A 23,555-nucleotide genomic window follows, 5' to 3' on the forward strand; every position below is an offset into this window, starting at 1 on the left:
AAAACAAAGATTTAATCAACGAGCTCGTGCCACTTGCTGCTCGAAATTATGCTGTGCCTACACCGATATCCAGTATTCACACTACCCCGTTCGAACTTGGAGCTGCACCTCTGAGACGTCAGGTTCTAGGCAGTACCTCTTCGGACAAGGTAGTTGAATTAGGTCCGTTGGCGAGAGATTACCTGAGCACCGGGAAATTTGAAAAGGACGAGGTGTTTGGATTGTACCCCTTTGTGGAACCTAACGAGGGTGTGGTTTGGAAAATTGGAAAGTCAAAAGTTACGTTCGAAGGTGACGACGTGAAAATTAATTTGGGTGAGAAGAACAGCTGGACTAGGTATCCTGGCACTGTGGGCCTGTGGGAACTTATCACCAAAAAGCAACCTAAAGATTACACAGACGAGGATTACCAAAGTTACACAGAAATTTTAATCATGACGGATGCCCTGTACCAAAACAACGATGCAACACAGAATCGCGTAAAATCAAGCAGTGGAGAAAAATACAGGAACCTCATCAAGCCAATATGGAACCAGCTCAAGACTGGCAGCGGTGTCAAACTCTACAATACCCTACCTAAAGAGTTTGTTTGGGTAGACGACGTAAGGAAGCTTGTAGATCGATTGCTGGTTATCGCAGGCGAAGAAAATGCAGGCAATCGCAACTTCCACAACGAGAAGGTGGGCATCATGGACATGATTAGCACCAAGCTTAGCAACTTTATTGTCAACGACAACAAAGGTATAGGTTACCTTATCAAAATCATCAACACCCTGCCTCCCAAATTCTGGAATGTGGCCGAGGGTCGAGGTCTCGTGAACGACATCATCAACAAGCTACCCTTCGAGATGCACCTACCAGGTTACCAATACTGCGGACCGGGTACCAAACTGGAACGGCGACTGGAGAGAGGAGACAAAGGGGTAAATCTGCTGGATGCTGCATGCAAGGATCACGATATTGCTTACAACACATATACGAATTTAGATGCGCGTCACGATGCTGATAGAAAATTGGAGCATGCCGCGTTCGGGAGACTCGTCAGCAGAGACGCCTCGCTGGGTGAACGGGTTGCAGCATTGGGCACGACCATTGCCATGAATACAAAACGAAAATTGGGGTGGGGGCTGTAATTAAATAACATACAGTAAAAAAATGTCTACAGACTTACCAACAGAAGTGTTATACAAAATATTTACATTTACTTTCGACGATAGTCACGAGGATGTTAAAAAGCTTATTGATTTAGTTAAAATAACACCACAATTTCGCTTGCCCTGTGAAATGCTACTTCTGGATCATCTGAGAAAAATAAGCGGTGTAAAATCTTCTTCTTCCCCCTATGCTTTTTTTTTTTCGGGCTGCTGATGAAAAATTGGCTGATAAGATGGACGAACTTCACGAGTGGAGACAGGGGAGGAGACGATATACAGACGACTGGTATGCTTCAAATGCTGAAACCAGCAGGATCATCGATCACTTGATCGCATTAGGCAATGCCGAAATTTTTTTCTATAAATAACACACTGTAAAAAAATCTACGAGACCAAAAAAAATATTTCTTCGATATGAGTGAAAAAATTAGTGACGTCCAGGCATTAAAACAAATGCTAAATTTGTCAGTCGAATATATAAAAATTCAGGAATTGGAAGTGGACAAACCTTATGCAATAACTTCTGGTTCAATTGTTGCAACCCAGTTTGGTCCTAAAGTACGTCTGTTGCTCAACGGACAATACAGTCTATTTTTACCAGATCGATACGCTAGCATGTTATCCGACGAGAAGCTATCCATTTTAATCGAGAACACAACTCGAATCGTGTACAAGGGGACAAAAGAACTTCTTGGTAAGAAAACAAAGCACATAATCGAATTTGTTTAATAGCTACAAAGTATATATAAATAACATACCGTAAAAAAATTATACAAGGGAGAAACAAAAAAATCTCGGAACATATATAAAATAACATATCGTAAAAAAAAAAAATACATCATGAAGCCCAAGGGCGTCGTGTACCAGATACCATATTCGAATCTGAAAACGCTGGGTGCCCTCGATGGGTTACTCACCAAGAAACAACTCAAGAAGAAACGTTCATGCTTGTCCAAAGGACACGGAATGAAATTGCTGCTCAGCACTCCACAATTGAAAAAGTTGCAGCATTCGCGGAAGCAGCAGAAGATTGGAGGTTTCATATTCAGCATTCCGGCCATCTTGGCAGCTTTGGGTGCAGTGGGCAGCTTGGCTGGAGGCAGTGCCGCTATCGCCAAAACCGTCATCGATGCAAAGAAGAACAAGGCCGAGCTGGAAGAACAGAAACGTCACAACCTGGCTATGGAGAAGAAGGGGAAAGGTGTGACCAAAAAGCGAAAAAACAACCTCGATGCTTTGAAGAAATATAAAAAAAAGAAGAAGCCCTGTCCAACTTCGATATTGAATCTCTGATCGAACCGTTGGGAATAAGAAACTTCAGGGGTGTTTTCATGTCCGATTCTCTACCCTCTGCTGTGAAGAAAAAGGAGTATGGCGTGGTCAACCTAGACAGTTACAAAAATCCTGGTACACATTGGATATGCTACCTCAAAATTGACGATAACAATGCATTTGTTTTCGATTCGTTCGGTGGCACACCGCCTGCCAGGTTGGTGAAGTATCTCAGTGTTGCCAACCTCTACTACAATGACAAACGCATCCAGGGTTTCACCGATGTTAACTGCGGCCACCTATGCCTTTCCGTTCTCGCATACATGTCTAAAATAAATAACCCCTCAGTGGAGCATTTTCAGAAAGCATTGTGGTACCTAAAATACCATGGGAGTGTTCCATCTCACCAGCGAGACTTCGGTCTTGAAACTCGCGTTGCATGACGACATCATCTATCCTAAATCTATTGCTCTTCGTGCATTCTACAGCATGTACCTGATACCCAATGTCACGGAGCACAATAACAAAATTACTGTTGGAAATGAAAAAATAGTTATCACGCCAGGACAGTACAATCTGTCTACCTTGCAAGCCCAATTGCCAAGAAATATACTGCTATCTCAAAATTCTGTAACTCACAGAGTTGAAATTGTGTCTGCTACAGAAACAGTAGACCTAGGCACTGTTGGAGAGCTTCTGGGATTCGAGAACAACACAAAGCTCGAACCTGGCATCAAGCACATCGGTGCCAACATTCCTAAATTTCTAGCCATCGAGACTCTGAACATACATTGCAATGTGGCAGAAGGCATGATCACCAAATCCTCGGATGGCATCCCAGGCAGCCACAAGCAAACAGGTATCATCGCTACGTTCAAGCCAAACTCTGAATTCATGGAACCGATTATCTACACACCCTCACCACCGATATACTTCCCTATATCTCGTAATCGCATAGACAACATAAAATTGGCAGTGACAAACGAAAAAGATGAGGTGGTGAATTTTGCCGGAGCTACTACTACCGCCGTCGTAGAGATTAACGTATAATAAATAACAATCATGGAGCAAATCGAAAGTTACGAGTTGCAGTCCTTCCCACCCAATCGTCGCACGTTTGCCAATTTGAACGAGCCGAACAGGGAAATCGAATACGATGTGGACGTCGGGGATGGGTTTATTCACCCTCACAGAGCTGATTTGTATATCAAGTTTGATGTGGTGAAGAGAGACAACGGCGAAGCATTTAACGCCAATGCAAATTTAAGACTTGTGGACAATTTTGTGCCGCATCTGTTCTCGCAAGTGGAAGTTAGAAAGCATGGCACCGTCATCGATAGGGTTGACTACCCCGGGATTACTTCTACAGCTGTGGGAACACTGAAGCTCTCCAAGACGGATGCAGCATACTACCAGGCAGGGGGATTCGAAGCAGATACAAAAATCAAAACTCAAAGCCACACAGTACTGTTTCCCATGCGCTTGCTTCCAGGCTTTTTCTCCGACTACACGGAGATTATGTGGAAGGGTGGTTTACGCGTCACTTTTCGCAGAAGCGCCAACGACAACGATGTGCTGATGCGTTACAGCACCTTGGGTGCAGACGGTGCAGCACTTGCCAACACACTACCCGACGCTGCCAAGTGCGTCATCCAGTCCATGGAGCTGCGCATGCCTGTGGTAGAATACGAATCTAATTACGGTCTCAAGTACAAAGCCGACATCTTGAAGAACCCCCAAGTGCCCATCCAGTTTTACGGCTACCAGTGTGTGCAGAAACCTGCTTCTGGCAACCATTTTGAATTTGATGTTACTACGCAGTTCAACAGCATCCGGTACGATATGCCAGAGTTTGCAGTTGTGCTCTTCCAGACAGGGAAGGACAACAACCAAGAGAAAGATTCTAGCCAGTTTGACAATTGCAAAATTAAGAATATTTACCTCAAAAATGGTAGGAATGAAGTTTTCCCACGCGAGAACTACAACCTAAACATTACAAACAACGATTACCTGAAACTTTACGAGGCGTACACAGCTTACAAAAGAGTGACCTCCGGCAATGTGGACGTGTACTACAATCCCAACGAGTTCATAGCTCGCAGACCCATGTTCGTCATCAACACATCTAAGAGAAAGCAGGTGGTTGTCAACGATCGTACCAACATAAAGATCGTATGCGAGTTCCACGACGCCTTGCCTGCAGATACTTTGTGCAGCGCCATTCTTATTGCAGAGAAAACATTTGTGTATGATGTCAAGAATGAAAGAGTGACTGAACAGTTTTAGGTGCAAGAAAAAAATTATACTGACCGTAGGTCCAAATATTAGATTCCTATTAACCTCCAGGGTGTGTGAGAAATGGCTATTGATCTTCTAACAATACAGCTTCCACAATCCTCACAATAATCTGAAAATATTAATAAAATTAAACATCGTTGCATTTAGAAATAATCATACTTGAGCGCACAAAGGAACTTCCCCTTTGGCTCTGCGTATGCCCTCTTTTCGCCCCGTAGGACACGGCGAGGAATTAGTTCCGTTGAAAATTTGCAATTTTTTGTTACATGTGTTGATTTTTTTATTAAAATCATCAATAAAAACCTAATAATTTGATGTACTTTTTTAAGATTTGGTATGGTTCGCATAACATGCTGGAGAAGATGTATTAAGCTGATGATGACCCCATTCCATAGTGTGCTCGTTACATGGAAGCACACAAAGTTTGTTGTCCGCAGCATCAAGTGCCACCTTATCGATAGCATCCGTATGCACCTCATGGAGGTGGCTAACTATGCGATGTTCTTTTCTTGTGATCTGCTTCTTCTCAAACAAACATTTCTTGTATAGCTCTATGTCGAACTGTGAAACAACACTTCGTCCTACTCCTTTTGCCTTTTTTATCTCCTTGGACTCGTCCACAAATCTAATACAGTACATTTTTGCTCTGAGGGCCACAAACTCTGCAATGATTCTTCCTCTGGCCTCATCTTTCATTTTCCCCACTGTCATCTCGTTCTGGATGCCAGACAGCTTGTACTTCTCGAGGGAATCTTCTGAGTAGTTGGAGAAGTCAAAGTGCTCAGCTAATATTCTGTAATCTTCAAACAGATCCTCGGTCCTAATACAATAAACGAAGCTATCTGTGTCCATGTATGCTACTTGAATGCGATCTTGAAAATGAGGTTGCATAACTTCGTAATGGAAGCAATACATGGCAAGTTTGGACAGTTCTAGGACCGTGGCTCCAACAGCTATTGGCTTATCGAGTGTTACTTGCTTCTTCCCCCTCTCGATTAACATTAGGTCATCAGTAAATCTTGTAAAATTTTTATAGAAAGGATCGGCGATTAACTTCTCGCATTTCCGAGGATTAGATACCAGATCGCAGTTAATTCGATTTCGAACCTGCTCCATTGTTTTGCCAAAAATGCTGTTATTTAGCAACTTGTAGTGGTCTTTATCAGCAGCTGACGTGGCTCGTGCCCGGCTTTGTGTATTGTCACTGATGTAAGGCTCCAACCACTTCTTCTGTGTAAACTTCAAAGCCTTGTGGACTCGCTTCAAAATCAATCCTTGTTGCAAATAAAATTGCAATAATCGATAATGTAGCACATAGTTCTGTTTGTTGTGAAATGTTAACATGAGCTTCTTGTCATTTTTACCACCAGGAGGAACTTCCATCTGTGGTGCCATAGCAAAACCATGATGCTTGTCGTGAAGTTGGTGAGGATACTCGAGATCAACTTCAAGAAAACACCCACACGAATGATCAGCAGGCCATTTCAGAAATTCACGATTCGCAAGTTCGTCTTCCTCCATCCACATGTAATCTCCAATAGGCAAGAATTGAGACATGGCCCATCCATATAAATTGTTCATATCAATGTAGGATATGAATGTTGAAGGGGTGTTGGGGTTGTAGTTGGGCATGTACTTGTTATTGGCCTTGATGTATCTGAGTGGTGCTTGGACAATGCCTCCTCGAATGGCATCCTCGATAAAAAGGTGATGGTCTATATTACTGATGAGGCCAATCTTCACTTTTGTACTTTTTAGCATTGCTTCCCAGGACCAACCGGGGGTAGTGTAACTATATGCAGGATCCAACCCATGTGTACTTATGCATCTGCGTCTGTGGGACTCGAAGACATCAGCCAACAAGGTTGTGTCGAGTTTTAAATATACATCATGGTAATCTCGCATATTCCGGCATCCAAAAGCCTCGAAAACTTTTTTTGCATGCTGGTAGTCGTCTACTGAGCAGGTGCTATTTGTTAGGCGACTACAAAAAACTTCCCGTGGCGGAAGTTGTAGCTCGTTAAACTTTCCAAAATTATCCATATACTCGTATGGGTATATGGATTTTTGTTTCAGGAGGTTGAGATGCTTATTTTCAAACAAGCGTTTGGTTTCTACGAGCTCATTCTCGGTCAACTGTTCAGCTAATCCTGCTAAGCTCGATGGTAAAAACTGGTAGCTGTCCAGGAATCGAATCTCGACCAGATTTTTTCTTCCCTCTACTCTCACCCACTTGCTGAATGAAATGTATTTTTCCTTTGTTTGAGGGATGATATTAATGCGTTCGGAATCACAACCAAGTTCCTTTACAAACAAATGCGCATCGTAACCTTTTAAGTTATGTATCAAAACTGGTACAAAACTTAAAACCTTGATCTGCAAGTTGCATTTGTTACAAACACTGACGCTGACGACCTCCCCACTCCAATGATTATGATGGTAAACTTTCCAATTATTTTCAGTGAAAGCACACTCACAAATTTCGCAGATGGTAGCACGATTATGTTCTTCCTCTTGTTGTGGTGTGGGTGGTGGCATTGGTACTTTAAGGTCAAGAAGCTTGGTAAGTTGTTTTGTAAACTCTATAAGAGTTTCAATGAATACTTTAGGGGCACTCGCACCAAAATACAACTTAAACTTTGGCATGTTGGTCATACTATGGGGGTATGCATAAACTGGTAGCAGGGCAAAGCTACACGGAGTGTGGTGGCTGATATGAACAGACTTGGGACCTGCTTTAGTAGATGTTGGTAATTTAAGCAGGCTTTCAAAATCTGCATAGAGCACCACAGGATGCTTCAACAGTGCTTTCAGTTTCCAAAATTTCATTACATCTAAATGCTTTGGCATTTTTATTGTTGCAACTGCATGTTTGGCACATCGCACCATGTGCTTTTGCAGCTCAAGATCAGGCGACTGTCGTCTCCCATAAAATATTGCAAGACAACAATCGCATATTTGGATTTTGCCCTCATGCTTTGTAATTTGCCTTGCAACAAGTTTTGGTAAATCATTTATAAGGCAATAGTGGTACACATTTTTATTTTTAATTAATAAAAGGCGAATAACCTTCTGCCTGTCTACTATTTTGCTAACTCGAAGAGTATATATGTTATTTGGAGAATCATATGTAAAAACATTTACAGCAATCTTCGAGTTGCATTGCCTCTCAAAACAATCGATGCTATCCAAAGTAACAGGGTATTCAATGCCAGCCATCATTGGTTCAAATTTTTTGAGGTATTCCGGTTTGTTATAGTTGTATAATTTATTCCGGTTATTGTTTGGAAGATGGTGAGCAGCAATAATACACCATAAAAAACATTGATTATCATTATTTTTGATATTGATCACTGCTTTTTTGTTTTGTATCCATAAGGGTAGCTTGACGTAACTATTTCCACGAAGAGGCTTGTACTTGGCCACCTTGACTTCTAGGTGACAAGATGAGAACTCGGGCAATAAACAAAGTTTCCACCCTGAGCCCCTCCCTTCGAATGCTTCGTGTTTTGCCAGCAACACCTCATACAAATTTTCGATGACAGTATTTAAGTTTACATCATCGGCAGCATGCAATGGGATCGGATGGCCAGAATAGTGATGGAAAGTATGTATTTCGTTATGGGTTTTGTTATAGGTTTCGTAAATACCGCTGAATATTAAAGACAGTTTGATCGAGAAGCTCAACAAAAATTCTCGCACCTTATTGATGACATCCTTTTTGATTTCTCTCAAGAAGGTGTTTAAATCACAACCTTCATCAGCATCGTACGAAATATCAAAACCCCTCTCTAGAGTGATTCGTGTCTCACTCCTTGGCTTTTTGTTCGGACTATGTGGTTGGGGGGCTTCCAGTTTACGCTTTCTCCCCAGTTGCCACTGGCTTGATCCCCCCCCACATATTTTATGATGCCTTGCCATATGCGATTTTGTAATAGCCATATTACAGTTCTTGCACTCCATTGTAGCCTCTGTAGTGGTCCGCTTCTCCTTACTTGGGTTGCATCTTTTCCGATGGTAGGATATATTTGATTTTGAAATTATTTTTCCACATGTCGAGCACGCAATTTTGGGGGCCATTGTATCCTTGTTTATTTATATACAATTTTTCACATAGCAATCCTAAAAAAAAGGGGGAGTAATCAAAAATTTCCATTTTATGTTTCTGTATAATTATATAATAAGGGTGGGTTTTATATAAATAGTAAATCTAGAAGATGCAAGAAGCATCTATCGGGTATTTTATATTTCAAACCAGGAAAAAATAATATCAAACAGAAAATATTAGGGGGAAAATTTGATAAAAATACATCAATTTTGATTGTTGCAAAAGAAAAAGCTTCACACATCGTATGAGTTCTCCAAAATAATAATAAAAATTTCTTCCAACATATACTCAGAAAAATTAGGTCTGTTTTTGCTACAGGCTTAATGCATTTTTGGCAGATGGTGTGTTGATGAGGGCCACTTTCACCTTCATGGCGTGGTGTTAAGCACAGGGGTAACCTTTACTCATATGTATATTTCAGTTCGGCAACATAACCAATAAATTACATTTAACTTTTTTCACCATTTCAAAATCTATATATAGCTCGCTTATATTTAGCACACTTATTGTTGCAAGTTGGCTATTTTGTTTATGTAGCACTCGGATTATAAATATATATAAAAAAACCACATCATCGTAATAACCATAGCCATGATTGATTTGGACATACAGTTTAAAATAAAATAATAAAAAAAAAAACTGCACTTTAATATGCACCGCGTACATATTTCCTAGCAACAACGACACACTGAAAAAAAAAAAAAAGTTAAGTTTGAGTTCGGGTTTTAAGTCCACTTTATGCACAGTAAGACTAATCGGGACTGGACCTACACTTTAAAATAAGATCCAAACCACTTATACCTCCACCGGGAATCGAACCCCCGGGACCCCTTAATTACAAGGTGATAACACTACTACTGCACCATGAAGAGGTCCTCAGAAGAAAAAAAAAAATAGTCCAGCAACCCTCATACGGAAAACAATAACAAAACTAGATTTTGTAAATTTGCAAGGAACATATTGTTCAAGCTAGTAACATTTACGTTTCCAGCATGTTCCAAATATAAAAACGAAAAAAAAAAAAAAAAGAGATGCGAAACATATCCACAATATACAAGAACTGCTAGGTTTATTTCAAGAAGTTTGTACCTCTCTCACAGAAGCTCCACTAAATTCATAAATCAAAGCCACATCATTCAGACTATATGAAACAGTATTACTCACCCACTAAAAAATCTTGCTAGTACTATTTCACTTTAAAAACTGATGCAAAACTGAACTCTACCACGTAGGACAATTAGTTATATTCCCAGCGCTAGGATAAAAAAGTATCGCGTCGCTAAAACATACGTGAACCAATAGAAATTCACAACAATTCGCCACAGAAAATAGTCCCTCTCGCTTCTTAGCCATTTTATTTTGAACGCACATCACATCATTCCTACCATGCTGTCAAATGACGTCACTATCTCCCAACAGTTGGCAAAGTTGACACGCAACTGTTTAGAGAGCAGTAAACCGAACACCACAATTTTCGAACATACTGAATTACACAACACTTTGAAATTCCGAGCTTATTGTTCCCAAAACCGGAGGTACTGAAAAAATTCTGGTGTCATGCATTTGTTCGAACTACACGGCACTTTGCAATTTCCCGCAACAAGTTAAAAGCTGGAAAATTCAAAGAGCATCCTGCTTATTTGTGTCTCCCCTCACAACACAAGCGAATGGTAGTGTAACAATAGTAGCGCCGCTATCGAGGTAGAACTCCAGATTTTTCCAGGGTCACAGCATTCAAAGCTTTGTCACACTAGCTGGGAACTCACAATGCCAGTTTCCAACTATTTTTTTTTTTTTTTACTTTCTATAGAGAACTTTGGAACTTCCCAGGGTCGATACATATCCAACAATATTGCAACATTATGAAGAATGCATAATTTTCAGAATTTTCCTTCTTCACCCAGTAACAAACGTCGCACACTTGCTTTTTGGTACCAAAACTAATCCCTACACTACAATGCGCATATATACAGTTAATAACTCTTACATATATTTTTCGAATATCGACATTTACATAGAAATAAATATGTTGATAGCAACATTGGCAACTGTATAAGATTGGTTTATTACTACAAACAGAGGCACTCGCAAAATTACAAGAAGAGAGAGAGGGGGGTATCAACACTTCACCACCGTGCCATTGCTAGAGATGAATAATAAGCAAACCGTCGAGTTTAGCCAAAAAAGTTCATAGGCATGGTTATTTTATATACCAGGCATATATAAAATTACTTTTTGGTTCTCGTGAATCTTTTCAGAGGTGCAAGAGCCTATATACGCCTCCTCCCAATGCAATAGATTATGAGCAAATATTGCTATACTAGGCTATACTGCACAGGGGAGAGGGGGGTGAAATATAGGTTAAGTTAGGTTCTCCCCGAGAGTAATTTGTAAATATGGGGTAGGGGCAGGAGGGCAAAGAGCCCTCGTACTTGTAGGGCCACAGGTATAAGTTAAGTTAGGTCCTTCAAGAGAGTAACTTGTATTTTTAAGAGGAGAGCAAAAAAAAAGCACCCCGTACTTGGGAGTGAAGAAATTTTTTCTCGCCTCATACTTGGGGCGAGGTGGCCTTATATTTGGGGCGCGAGTCCAAAATAAGTCAATTTCATGTATTTTTTACCTATATTATAGCATTTTCTAAGCATATTCATAGAAAAATTAGGTTAAGTTAGGCCCTTCTCGAGAGTGAGGTGAGCTCATACTTGGGGCGAGGTGGCCTCATACTTGGGGCGAGGTGGACTCATACTTGGGGCGAGGTGGACTCATACTTGGGGCGCGAGTCCAAAATAAGCCAATTTCATGCATTTTTTACCTATATTATAGCATTTTCTAAGCATATTCATAGAAAAATTAGGTTAAGTTAGGCCCTTCTCGAGAGTGAGGTGAGCTCATACTTGGGGCGAGGTGGCCTCATACTTGGGGCGAGGTGGACTCATACTTGGGGCGAGGGAATTTTTTTTGTCGTAGCAGATTACGCTGAGGGCCCAAAAGTTGGTGCCTTACAGGGAAATACCATAGGTTAAGTTAGCCTCTTCTCGAAAGTGGGAAAAAACATAGTGTTGCAGTGTTGCCAACCTCGCCATTTTTATGTTGTTAAAAGAGAACAGCTAGATCCAGCTCCGCCCCTTTCTACCTACTATCAATTGTAGTACTCTACTGTGTCTCTCAGAAATCTACTCAAAATCAATGATTTCCTACTGAACACTTTCAGTAGGCCTAATGTGTAATTACAGTTGAGGAACTACAAGTGAAATATTCTCTTCAGTACTACATGTAATATTGCATGTAGTGTGTTTGAATTTCAATTTGAATTCAAAATTTTGGGTGCGTCAGCACTTAGGCTTTTTTGCACCTGTCACTTTATACGGGGTCCAGCCCCTTATCAGAACTAAAATAACATAACTGTAACGTCGTGTTGTAACTAAAATATTAAAATATTCTGAATTCGGTTAAAAGCTGAGGCTGTAAAGAGGCACTCAGCACCCACAAGGACCAAATACAGGACAACACAGAAAATTATACTGGCCATGGGGCCAGTGGCCAGAACCTCGTTTGTCTGCAAACTGAACTCCAGGGTGTACTACGTGGAAGCAACAATTGGGTGTACATACTTCGTGGAAGGTCATCCCTTACACCCTTGTAGTGTGTTTAGTTCAGCATGTTAGCTGTAAATATAACTTTTTATTCCTCCTCACTAACAATTTGTTTTTATATCTATTTAAAAATTAAACCAACCTAACTTCCAAGTAGTACACCCTGAACTGCATTTTCAGACTAACGAGGCTCTGGTGACTGGACCTACTGTTAGTATAATCTTTGTAGGACTGCGTGTGTGTTGTCCTTGTTTGTGCTGACTGTCTGTCGCTTTACAGGCTCAGCTTTTAACCCAGGTAAGGATATTTTAGTTTTCAGACACGCTTTTATTTTTGTCATGATAAGGGGCTGGACCCCGTATAGCGTGACGGGTGTAAAATACCCTAAGTTTTCAGGCACACAAATTGTAAATCAAATTTAAAAAATCTTAACATAGATGTTTCAAAACACCTATTGATCTACTGAAAACAGTAGACAAAAGTTTCATTGGAGTAAGTAGAAAAGAGTCATGAAATAATACCCAAAGAAGTCAACCATTATGAATTAATGTTACATACGTTTTTTTATTTCACTTTCCAAAACCGAGCTCAAAATAATACATGGCATGCGATTTACTAGACAGTCTGCTTTTCTGTGATTGATTCGTCGTGCCCAGTCGGGGATTTCAAGGTAAAAGGGGAAGGGGAAGAAATCCACCACAGTACCATGACGTATGAAGTAACATGTTCACAGGCATCCAATACAACTGATAAGGGTTCACCTGACCTTGGAAGTGTGGGAAACACGTTTCACGCTGGTTTCCAGAATGCTGTGGCTAAATCTGGAACTAACGGTGGAATAAGAAATAGTTTCTAACATTTAACAATGACATTTCGCATTTACAAAATATGAGATATGTAGACTTTGATTTATTTATTATAGTAGACGGTAGAGAATTATTTGCCACTGGTGGCGAAGCGTCCTATGAGGCCAGGAGGCCGGGCCTACCCACGCCATTGCTCTTTTAAAGGTGTATTTACTTATTTCGTCAAAACACATGTAATGCAATGGAAAAGTTTGGAATTTTCATTTATGATAATTACAAGAAAATTCTAACCCTGTCCAGTATACGAACTTTCCACGGAGTGAGGCACATTTGCTGGGGCCTCTTCTCTTCACATTCCGTCCTACGGTCTTATTTGCGGGAAGTCTAATCTTACGAGTAATGTTACGTATGCTTATAACGTGCTCCTGAGGCCGGCCTCGCGGTGTTGCCCACTAGGACGAACAGAATATCAGCAACACTGCATTTCCGCCAGGGTTGGAAATTTGTGGTGTACCAGCATTTTTTATAAACATTAGCCTGTGTTCGTGCAGAGAGACTTCTATTTCATTGTACATTCTCCATATTTTGTACGAAACTTAGGTTTTCCTTCCTTTCATCGACAAGTGTAAGTGAAATTGAAAATTACGGAGTACTGTAGTTCTGACTTCGTTTTCTGGTCAGAGTGCTCATGGTCTTGTCGATTCACCCAACACCGTAGTGTAAACAGAAAGTCTAAAGAACTTATATTTGTAAAGTAAGTCTTCAAACCAAATTACGTAAATTAAAATGATAGTTACGGCTTATATTTACAAAGTAGTTTTACTTTCACTGGAAATAGAATAATTTACTTTTATCGTGAACGGGGATTTCCCCGCTCGTTCCCTCTCTGTGAAAACTTGCCTCCTGCTCAGGACGCTACAAGGGAGCGTGGCTCGGAGCGCGAGTTTCGTGATGGTAGAGCTTTGTTTGTGATTCGTGTCTTGTGCAGCGATCAAATTTATGCAAGAAGTGCCGGACTGAAATGCAAGAACAATCGAGTTCTTAATTGAGTGAAGATGTAATCATCGGTAAGGTAGGACCCACTTTTGGTCTTTCACGTTTCCTTCTTATAACAATCATTTCTAAAATGTTTTCAACTATATTTTCCTTTGCAAGTAGCAGTGGCAAGTGACAGCAAAATATTAAAAAAAAATATATATTAAAAGTTGTTGAAACGTTATTTAATGCGTTAACACTGTCGTCGAATATATATTACAAGCAGACATTTTTTTATGCAGCCGACACAAGCGAAGAGGTAGGCAGTTTCGTTACCCTGAAGGGATAACAAGAGAAGAGGGCGGGGAATTAGAGTACAATGCAAGGGAAGACTTTTTTTGGGGGGTTTAGGACAAAGAGTGTTATGGGGTTATTGGGCGGGCCATGTCTGTTTCAGGTCTGGCGGAACAGGCCAGTGTTGTCACATTGGATTGGCAGAAAAGAGCTACATTGCGCCTAAAAATTGGGATTCTATTCTCTCAAGCAACTACATTTATTATAACCTGTTTATATGTTACATAGTAACCTGTGGTGTTGCCGGGTCCCAAACAAAGATCCTATGTTCTATTATCACGTAAAGGTGTCTGCTAACACAAGGGGTAGAACAAACGAGGATGCGAAGTATACACACTGAATGAGAGAGGTCACCTTTGCTTATGTTTTTTCTTGAAAGCCCCGTAGTCGTCATCCTAACACGTTACGAAGTCAGGTGACCTAATTGTGGTCATGTCAATGTTTCCTGATCATCTTTAATTCATTCTCCATACATTCACATCGTCACGATTATCATAGAGCAGAACAAATGAGACGAAAATATTCAAAATTTAAATTTTGTTTACTTGCCCATACAGGTGTCAGAAATTCATTTATCTAGAACGCCAAGACTGGAATTAACTACAACCATTCCTTTAGTTAGACAACAGATAACAATAGTGTTTTCCTCGGTGCGAGGAAGTTTTGCAAAAAAAAGTAAGTTGGCAGCAATAGAACATACTAAACTGACAGTCGCTGAAAGTGCGGAATTCTGTCGTCTGCTCACGGCACAAACGTCAGACTGACCCGAAAATTATGGGGTTCTTCTAGCCCTTTTCACCTCAATTGCAAAATAAATAAATAAATTTAGAAAAAAGTGATGAAGAATTGACAACAGGGCTCGAGCACTATTCGTTGGATTTTCGCGATGTCTCATGATTGGTAGTTCTTTCTGGAGGTGTGTGCATAAATCAGGGGTTGAAAAAATACAAACAAATAAAAAACAGAAGTGAACAAAAATCTAGATCGATGACATCTGGTGGGTGGGAGGAGAACGTCTAAGACATAATTATCGTACTGATGGCCGGTAACAACACTGTTGAAAAGAGTGACAGCCACGCCACTGGCAAGTAAAGAAGCGGTCTGGAGAGACATTGAACCACTCTCCATGACATAGCCCCCCCCCCCCCTGCCTTTCTTTTTACAGATTTAAGCAACATGGAAATTATCGCACTTCTGTGCCTACCCTGCTAGGAACTCTACGTTTCGCCACTGCTTACCACGAAAGTCAAGTTCTAAATTGCAGACATCAAAATCTACTCCAGGTTGTAAAATACATTTGTGATAGACAGCAGATAGGTTAATAAGGTTTACAAGGTTGCTAATGACTCTTAAGACAACGTTCAACGAAGGTTCTTGAGTGAGAAAATGGGATATTGTTAAAAATAGCGGCCTAGTTGAGTGAAGATCGAAGGTTCGAATCTCTTATAGAACCGGCTATTTTTTTACACTAATTTTTGGTGCGTAATATATTTAACGTATTGTCGACATTTATAAGAAACAAAATATGAAAACTCTCCTCCTCTGTAACGGTGCGGTCTAAGACTGTGCTTTGGATTTCGATTGCAGCGGGACGGCATGGATTCGAGTCGTCCTGGGTTCTCGGCCTGTTATCTGTATAGGACCAGTGGCAACCCACCATCGTGAGGAAATTGGGGAGCTACGAGTGACTGGTGTAACCTGGTTTCAGATATCTTCTATAACGGCTGAGAGTTCGACGTGCTGACCAACGTCACCTAGTTGCCAGTTGAAGATAACTCTAGGTAGGATTGTGGAAGGGAGACTGACAGTCGGGAGATAGCCCATGGCCCTTCGAGGTTTTAAAATATGAAAACTGTTCCTTCCGTAAATCTAATTTCTCGTCATTGTCACGTGAGATTTCTTTTCAGTATGACTCCTGCAATACTAATTAGTTCCTAAGTAGGATAATGAGATGGACAGAGAGATATTAAATTATGAGTTCACTGTTTAAAAAATTAGCATTAACACATTTTTATATTCACATACCTCTTTACAAATTCCTGAGCACGTCACTACAAATGAACCAATCTAGTGCACACTAGAGCCTTGGCTTATTGATATGGGGTATCCTACAATTACAGTCAAACCACAACCCCAATTCTCGAAGCTGTAGCCTCTCCATGTAAAACGATTGCGTCGTAAATATAGTAGATTTTGCTTAAATGTTTTGTGACATTCATACCACCTTGATTTCATTTGCTACAAAGGAGCGTTTGGGTGTGTTGTTTATAAAGAGGCGGGTGGGGATTATATTTCTAATGCATATTGAACGAATTGGTCTTAACTCATAATCATGCCGTAAGAAGGAACGAACTCGTGGGGTAGTGGTTATTGCACTGGGTTGTCACTCTAATGGTCGTAGGTTCAAATCCGCACGGTGGCAAAAACTTTTCGTAAGCTTTATTCGTTCCCATTGTTACTATTTGAATTAGTCTTCTTTGAAACTAACAACGAAAGATTATACAATTAACTCTCTCTCTTTCAAAATGGTAATATAAGGACAGGTTTCTTATTATAAGAATTGGAAATTTTAGTGGTCTCAACGCATCTAAAATCCAAAATAGATCGACGCTATTTTCTACTGAATTCTAAATCCACGTTATACACAGATAGGCTAATGGGGCCTGGACCTACAGTTTAAAGTGAGATACGAACCACTATGTGTCTCCACTTGTTATCCTGCACTGAACGTAAAACAAACAGCTCCCTGCCCCCATTTTTAAAACAAATTTACATTAAATATGGTATTTATAAGATAATCATCATTGATTTGATTGTTTTTATTACTGAACGTCAAATAAAACATTTTCCACAATCACCTCTTCGTCCCATCTCTCCCAATATCTTTCTGTCCCTGTCTTTTCCCCCCTTCCCCACCCCCACACACATGTATCAAAATAAATATTTTCTTAGGTTTGTATGTGTATAAATATAACATTAAATACCCCCAAAAATACTATTTATTTTCTACTTTCCGTCACCCCTCTCCCACTCCCACAACCCCTCATTATTATTGGCGTTCGCCAGACCAAGTGGTAATGTATCGACGTCTTGTAATCGGTGTGTCCTTTTCCGAGTTCCAGTCAGGTCGCATAATGTTTCAGATTCCAATTTAAATGTATCCCGAGTCGTGATTAGCCTATGTGTGCAAAAAGTGATGTTAAAACGAACTCTTGACCTCAATAATACAAGTTGTGTATTTTCTTTCAGCTGTGGTTCCCTCTTTTCGCGAGAAATAACGAATTAACCTAATCATTAACTCAACAAATAAAAATGCATCTCTAAATTAATTAATGAAAAGTGTTATTACACCCAAACCACTATTTTATCGTAAATGTAAATGAAATGCCATCTCACGTAGTGAAAACAATGTGAAAATTGTTCTAATGAGTGATATATGATTGTCAAACACATGCATGAATACATTATATTAAGCTCATGAACTATAATTGGGATAATTCAATACTAATTTGAAACGATTAAAAGCATTAAAACGACAAAGTAAACTTTTGCGCAATCTTTCTGCCGATTCGCATTATTGAAACAATATTTAACCAATGGGGACGTTATCTTATATTTGGAAATGCTGCATTGGTTGAACTTCTTGTGGACAAGACCGTGAGTCACGCCTCCTGCTCCTCAGAATCGAACTTCACTCTGATTGGATCATCGTATATTTCACAACACTTCTTGTTTCAGAGCTACCAACATAATTTCGTAAGACGTTGGACTTAGAAAAAATCCATGCGACAGATTTTTTGAACATGACTGTACTACCTTTTTTGAGTAATCTTGGAGAATGGCTGCCAGTGGTGTATACAAAAAACTGAACAACTATTCTGAAAACAGAATAGTACAAATCCACTAGATAGCAGATCAAAAATTCTGACCCATAAGGTTCTCTATTGAGACCAAAATATGTAACATGGCCTTTAGCCTTGCCAGGCCAAACTATAAAACATGGAAGATGAGAGGGATATAATCATACATGTTGGTGGCATTGTTATATGCATAGAAGCATAGAGAAGATAATTGCAACAAAAAGCCCAAAGATAGTGCATGTAAGGCAATACTGCAGATTATACCACACAAAACAAAACTCTTACTTTTAAAAAGGCACATGTATTTGCAATATGTCTTGTAATCAATAGTCCTTGGGTTCGTGAAGGAGCCAATTGCAGCTGTTCTGATCCCACTTGAAACTACAGGTCCAGTTCCAATTAGCCTATCTGTGCATTAAGTAAACTTAAACATTACCAAAACTTTCAAAGTGATGTCTTAAAGAAAACAACTTTGTATCATTTCAGGCACTGAAAGATTGCAGAAAATATAAGATAGTTGTAGCAAAACTAGTGAAGGTACCAAAGTGTGTTATTTATGACACAACACTAACAACAGATGTTGAATAAATACCAAATTGGAAGTGGGACCTGCATAGAATACCATGAGTAAGTATTGAATATTGCTCCTAAGCTATAGTGAAAATATTGGTGCAAGTAGCTTCTAGATCATCATATTGTACTGATCAACATCATTTTTATGAAAAAAAATAAGAATTGATGTAATTGATGAATAAGTGCATAAGTGCAAAAAATATATAACATGTGTATGTTATAGTCTTGTTCCAATTCATTTGCATGAGACTGTATGATTGAAGATTTCAAATACAAACATTTTCTGTATCAAGACTTTTGGATAACAAGTGAATAGGTTGATTTTAACTGTGAATGGTGTATTTCATATGTATGTGATTCCTAAGAATGTTGGCAATCTATATTGTTTCAAGTGATTCATATCATCTTACTGTCTTTATCAAGAAAACGTAACTAGCACAGAATCAGTAATTTCTACGATGAAGTTTTTAAAATTGTATTTGCATCATATGAAGATGTGGCCGTATGGACATTGATTACATAAAAAACTGTGCTTCAAGCAATGAATTACATAAGACCAGATTTATTTTTGTCCTATTGTTTCCTGTTTGTTGCATAATAGGAAGAAATGTCATTGCAGGTAAAACTCAATATTGAACAACAGAAGACACTACCATTGCATTTATAAACCGAAATTGGTCATTGTTTTGTAACAACGAATTTTAGTTTTCAAATTGAAGAAATAAGCAAAAATTTATTTAGACTTTTTATTTATTCTAATGATTTTAATTTAATGTGCATTTTATTATCACTTTTCATAGAAGCACCACAAGAACAGGACAACGACTTGATTTAGTATCATTTTATTCATCTAGCAGCATGCCAGAAAGTTCAATTAAATCTTAATAAGTTTGCACAATTTGTGTTGAAAAATTTTCTGTATTTAAGGAAAATAAAATTTACCTAATGTTGATTTATGAAATGTTACATTGGTGAAATGTAAATCCTTATATAAATATAGTAATATATTGTAAGTACAAAAAATGTGTTTTTTCAATTGCTTTACTACTCCTAAGGAGCACTCAGAGATTTGGTTTGATTGATTGATTTATTTGTTTTACTTCACTTTTGGTAATTGTGAAGATGATGATGAGCAATGATGTGATGAAATTGATGAACAGACACTCACAAAGAATACCCATGCCCAGGCTGGGATTGAAACCTGAGACCCCTGGCATCATAGTATTGTGCTATTGTGCTATCTGTTAAAAAACGTAACAACTGATGAAGTTTTATAGTGCCTAAAAAAACTATTTTGCATGTTAGAACCTATTTTAGGTTTATGCACATAAACAAGCCTTTTTTTAGGTTTTTATATATATTTTTAAAGGTTTTACACGATTTTTATGTCGCACAGAAGCATTTGCTTTGTTTGGTTACGAAACAATTCAATGACGAACGTGTTTGAAACTTACTTTCTGTCGATTTCCCTTCCTCCAATTCCATGGTGATTTTTGAAAGCTCTAAACAAAGCAAAATGTCTCGTGTCACTGATAGCTGTACAGTCCAATGTGCAAACTTCTGATCTGTGTGGTCTTGCTCACTTTCACGTCACTTCAGTTCTTTGTGGCATTCACTCCTTGCAAACTAACTATTGTAAAACGTTTTGTTGGTAAGAACAGCAAGACAATCCAGATGTGAATTATCGGGGACATTTATGTGGGGAAGAAGCTGGAAAAATTCCAACCAATTCCAGGAATCAAACCTGGATCTCCTGCATGGTTGTCAGACGCTCTACCGCCCAGGCCACCACAGCTCCTTGGATGAGTTCCATACTTTGATTATTTCAATTTATTTTAATATATTTTCTTGTTTTTATGGATTTTCTTCACTTAAAATGTCTCACCTCGTTGACCAGACAATTATTTCGTAACAAAGAAACAAAAAAATGCTCCCAGAATTTGATAAAAATCGAATGACTAGAAAGATTTCTACTACTTAATAGTAGTAGTGGTATTAGTAGTATTATTATTAGTAATTCAATCAATTAATTAATCATAAGTATTATTATTAATTAAAGTATAATAAAATAATGGTAATGTGAATTTGGAGAAAGTTTTAGAAATAACCCCCCCCCCCGATCAAATCCTGCATACGCTACTGTGTAAAACAAGTATATTATAACTTCCAGAGCAAAAATGTGTGCTCCATATCTTGGAGATGAATTATGCCCTAACAGTAGGCTATAGTAGTATTTTCTACTATAATTCAGCCACTCAGTAGAGGGTTCTCCCACTAGGCTGACAAAGCAAATCTGGTAACAGTCAATGGCTGAACACATGAACAGCCTTGATCATTGCCAATACATAGGTTGGTTCTGACTGGCAAGAACCTATTGTAACAAGAATGCCTTTTCTGGAATTACAATTATTTTCGTCATAATATTTTCTTCGCAAATTTTAAACTAACAATATGTTTAGAACAGTCTGGTTTACAAGCCAATTTCTGCAATATAAGAGGTGATATGGTATAAAAAGATACGCGAAGTTTTTAAATTTCCTGCAGTAAATGACAGTTTTCTTCAGTTAATAGATATATACAAAGGGCAATCAAAAAGTTTTGCACAATCCACTGTAACTTTTTTATTATTTACACTAGGGCAAGGATGTATCATGTGAACATACATTGGTCCTTTATGTAAAAGTTGATTATACAAATTTCGTTTCTGTAATTACCGGCAAGCACAATGGACAATGAAGTAGACAACGGTCCGTGATACAGAATTCCTTTACAAGACCGGAGATGACTCAGTCACAACAATTCGAAGAAAGCTGCTTCCTGTGTATGGCGATCAGTCTTTGGATGAAACATGGTTATTCCATATGGATCCAGAGAGCAAGACTCAGTCGATGGGATGACGTCATCATGGTTCTCACTGGAAGAAAGAACCCAGACTCACCAGATCAGCTGAAAAAATAATGGAAACCTTTTCTTGGGATCAACATGGAACGTGAGCCAAGGAGTAGTATTGCTTGTCATTGAACAAACTGAGATGTGAACTCAGGACCAAGAGACCGGAGCTCCAGGATAAGGACATCAAAAAGCACCACGATAATGCGAGGCCTCACCCAGCCACGATGACGCTGTAGAAAATCAGAATGATGGGATGGGAAGTGGTCCCTCAACCCCCTACAGTCTAGACTTGGCCCCTTATTAATTTTTTTTATTTGGTCGTCTGAAGGCTCACCTGCGTGGGAAGACATTTGACCTCATCGCCTGTGTGGAACAATGGTGTGCAAGTCAGCCCCTTGAGTTTTACCAAAGTGTCTTCTTTGGAAAGGACACTGGCGCACAGTGGGGTGCCCAGGATTTTCGAAAGGGAGGGGTTATGTACACTCTTTTTTGGTAGTCGTCCCTATTTTGCCAGCTTTCCTACATTTGACGTTCTTTTTTTTTAGGAATACTGGGCCAAAGGAGGGGGGGTTATAACCCCCACCAACCCCCCCTTGGGCACGCCACTGCTGGCGCAGATGTGTCTCAGCAAACGGGAGCTACATTGAGTGACATCGTTACGTACTCAAAGGACCAAAGTATGTTCACATGAAACCTCATTGACCTAGTGTAAATAATAAAAAAGTTACAGTGGATTGTGCAAAACTTTTTTACTGCCCTTTGTATATTGCAAATTTATATATTTATCCTACTTTAATGTCACTTTTCCATCACTTTGATTAACCTCAACGATGAGAACGCATGGTTAATTTAGTATGTATGTTCTACTCTAATGAAGGGCCTTCCCGATGGCGCAGTGGTAGCATCGTTGCCTTGTAATCAAGGGGTCCCGGGTTCGATACTCAGTAGGGCACATAGTGGTTCGGATCCCACTTTAAACTGTAGGTCCAGTCCCGATTAGCCTTACTGTGCATAAAGTGGACTTAAAACACTAAATCAATCAATTCTACTCTAATGTCACATTTCTTCCCGCTTTTGGCTAATCGCGACAATGAAGATGAATGACTACAAGCAGTATTCGAAGTCGGGGTGCAGGAGAACCCCCTCCCCCCTCCACCAACCAACACAATCTAAGTATCACCCAACCTGCCCACGATACGAGATGAAACTTTTGGTCTGTCCTGTGTAATTTCGAAAACATTCGCTTGTCCCGTCTCCTATTATGAGATGAAACGGGAAATGTCTCTTCTCGTGAGCAACACTAATGTTAACAACATAAGCATCCCCTAGCTGTCCTTAAAGTCTCTAGAGAACATCCCCCAACGTAACAATTTCCACTTCAATGAAAGGACATTCACAACAGTCATGGCCAGGTAGGAACGTCGGAACTTATTTCAATTTTTACAATCTATTTTCCTACATACATACATATTATATATATATGGACGGGTTAAAGTTAAAGTGGTGTAAGTCACTTTGTAAAAATAAAGACTTAGAAACACAAACCAGTTCGAGATAAGTCAATCTGTTAACAGAAAACGTGAAGTAAGTCATATATACAGCGTGCTTCAAAATGGTTTGAATGATAAGAAACCGTTCCAGGAGCGATGAAACTTTATCAACAATTAAAG

At 39.4% G+C, this 23,555-nt stretch overlaps 1 protein-coding gene across 1 annotated transcript in view; it reads left to right on the plus strand.

Annotated features, from left to right (window-relative positions):
• LOC145985797 (uncharacterized) overlaps positions 1-19,994 on the plus strand; it is a 59,316-nt gene extending 39,322 nt beyond the window's left edge. Inside the window, exons 8-9 of the mRNA XM_083119881.1 lie at positions 18,907-19,047; positions 19,794-19,994. Coding sequence (XP_082976007.1) covers positions 18,907-19,008 — 102 coding nt within the window. The 3' untranslated portion in view covers positions 19,009-19,047; positions 19,794-19,994. The remainder of the gene's footprint in view (positions 1-18,906; positions 19,048-19,793) is intronic.
• The last annotated feature ends 3,561 nt before the right edge of the window (positions 19,995-23,555 follow it).

This window comes from Lepisma saccharinum, chromosome 3 (assembly GCF_977018435.1).
Source record: "Lepisma saccharinum chromosome 3, izLepSacc3.1, whole genome shotgun sequence".
Taxonomy (NCBI): Eukaryota; Metazoa; Arthropoda; class Insecta; order Zygentoma; family Lepismatidae; genus Lepisma; species Lepisma saccharinum.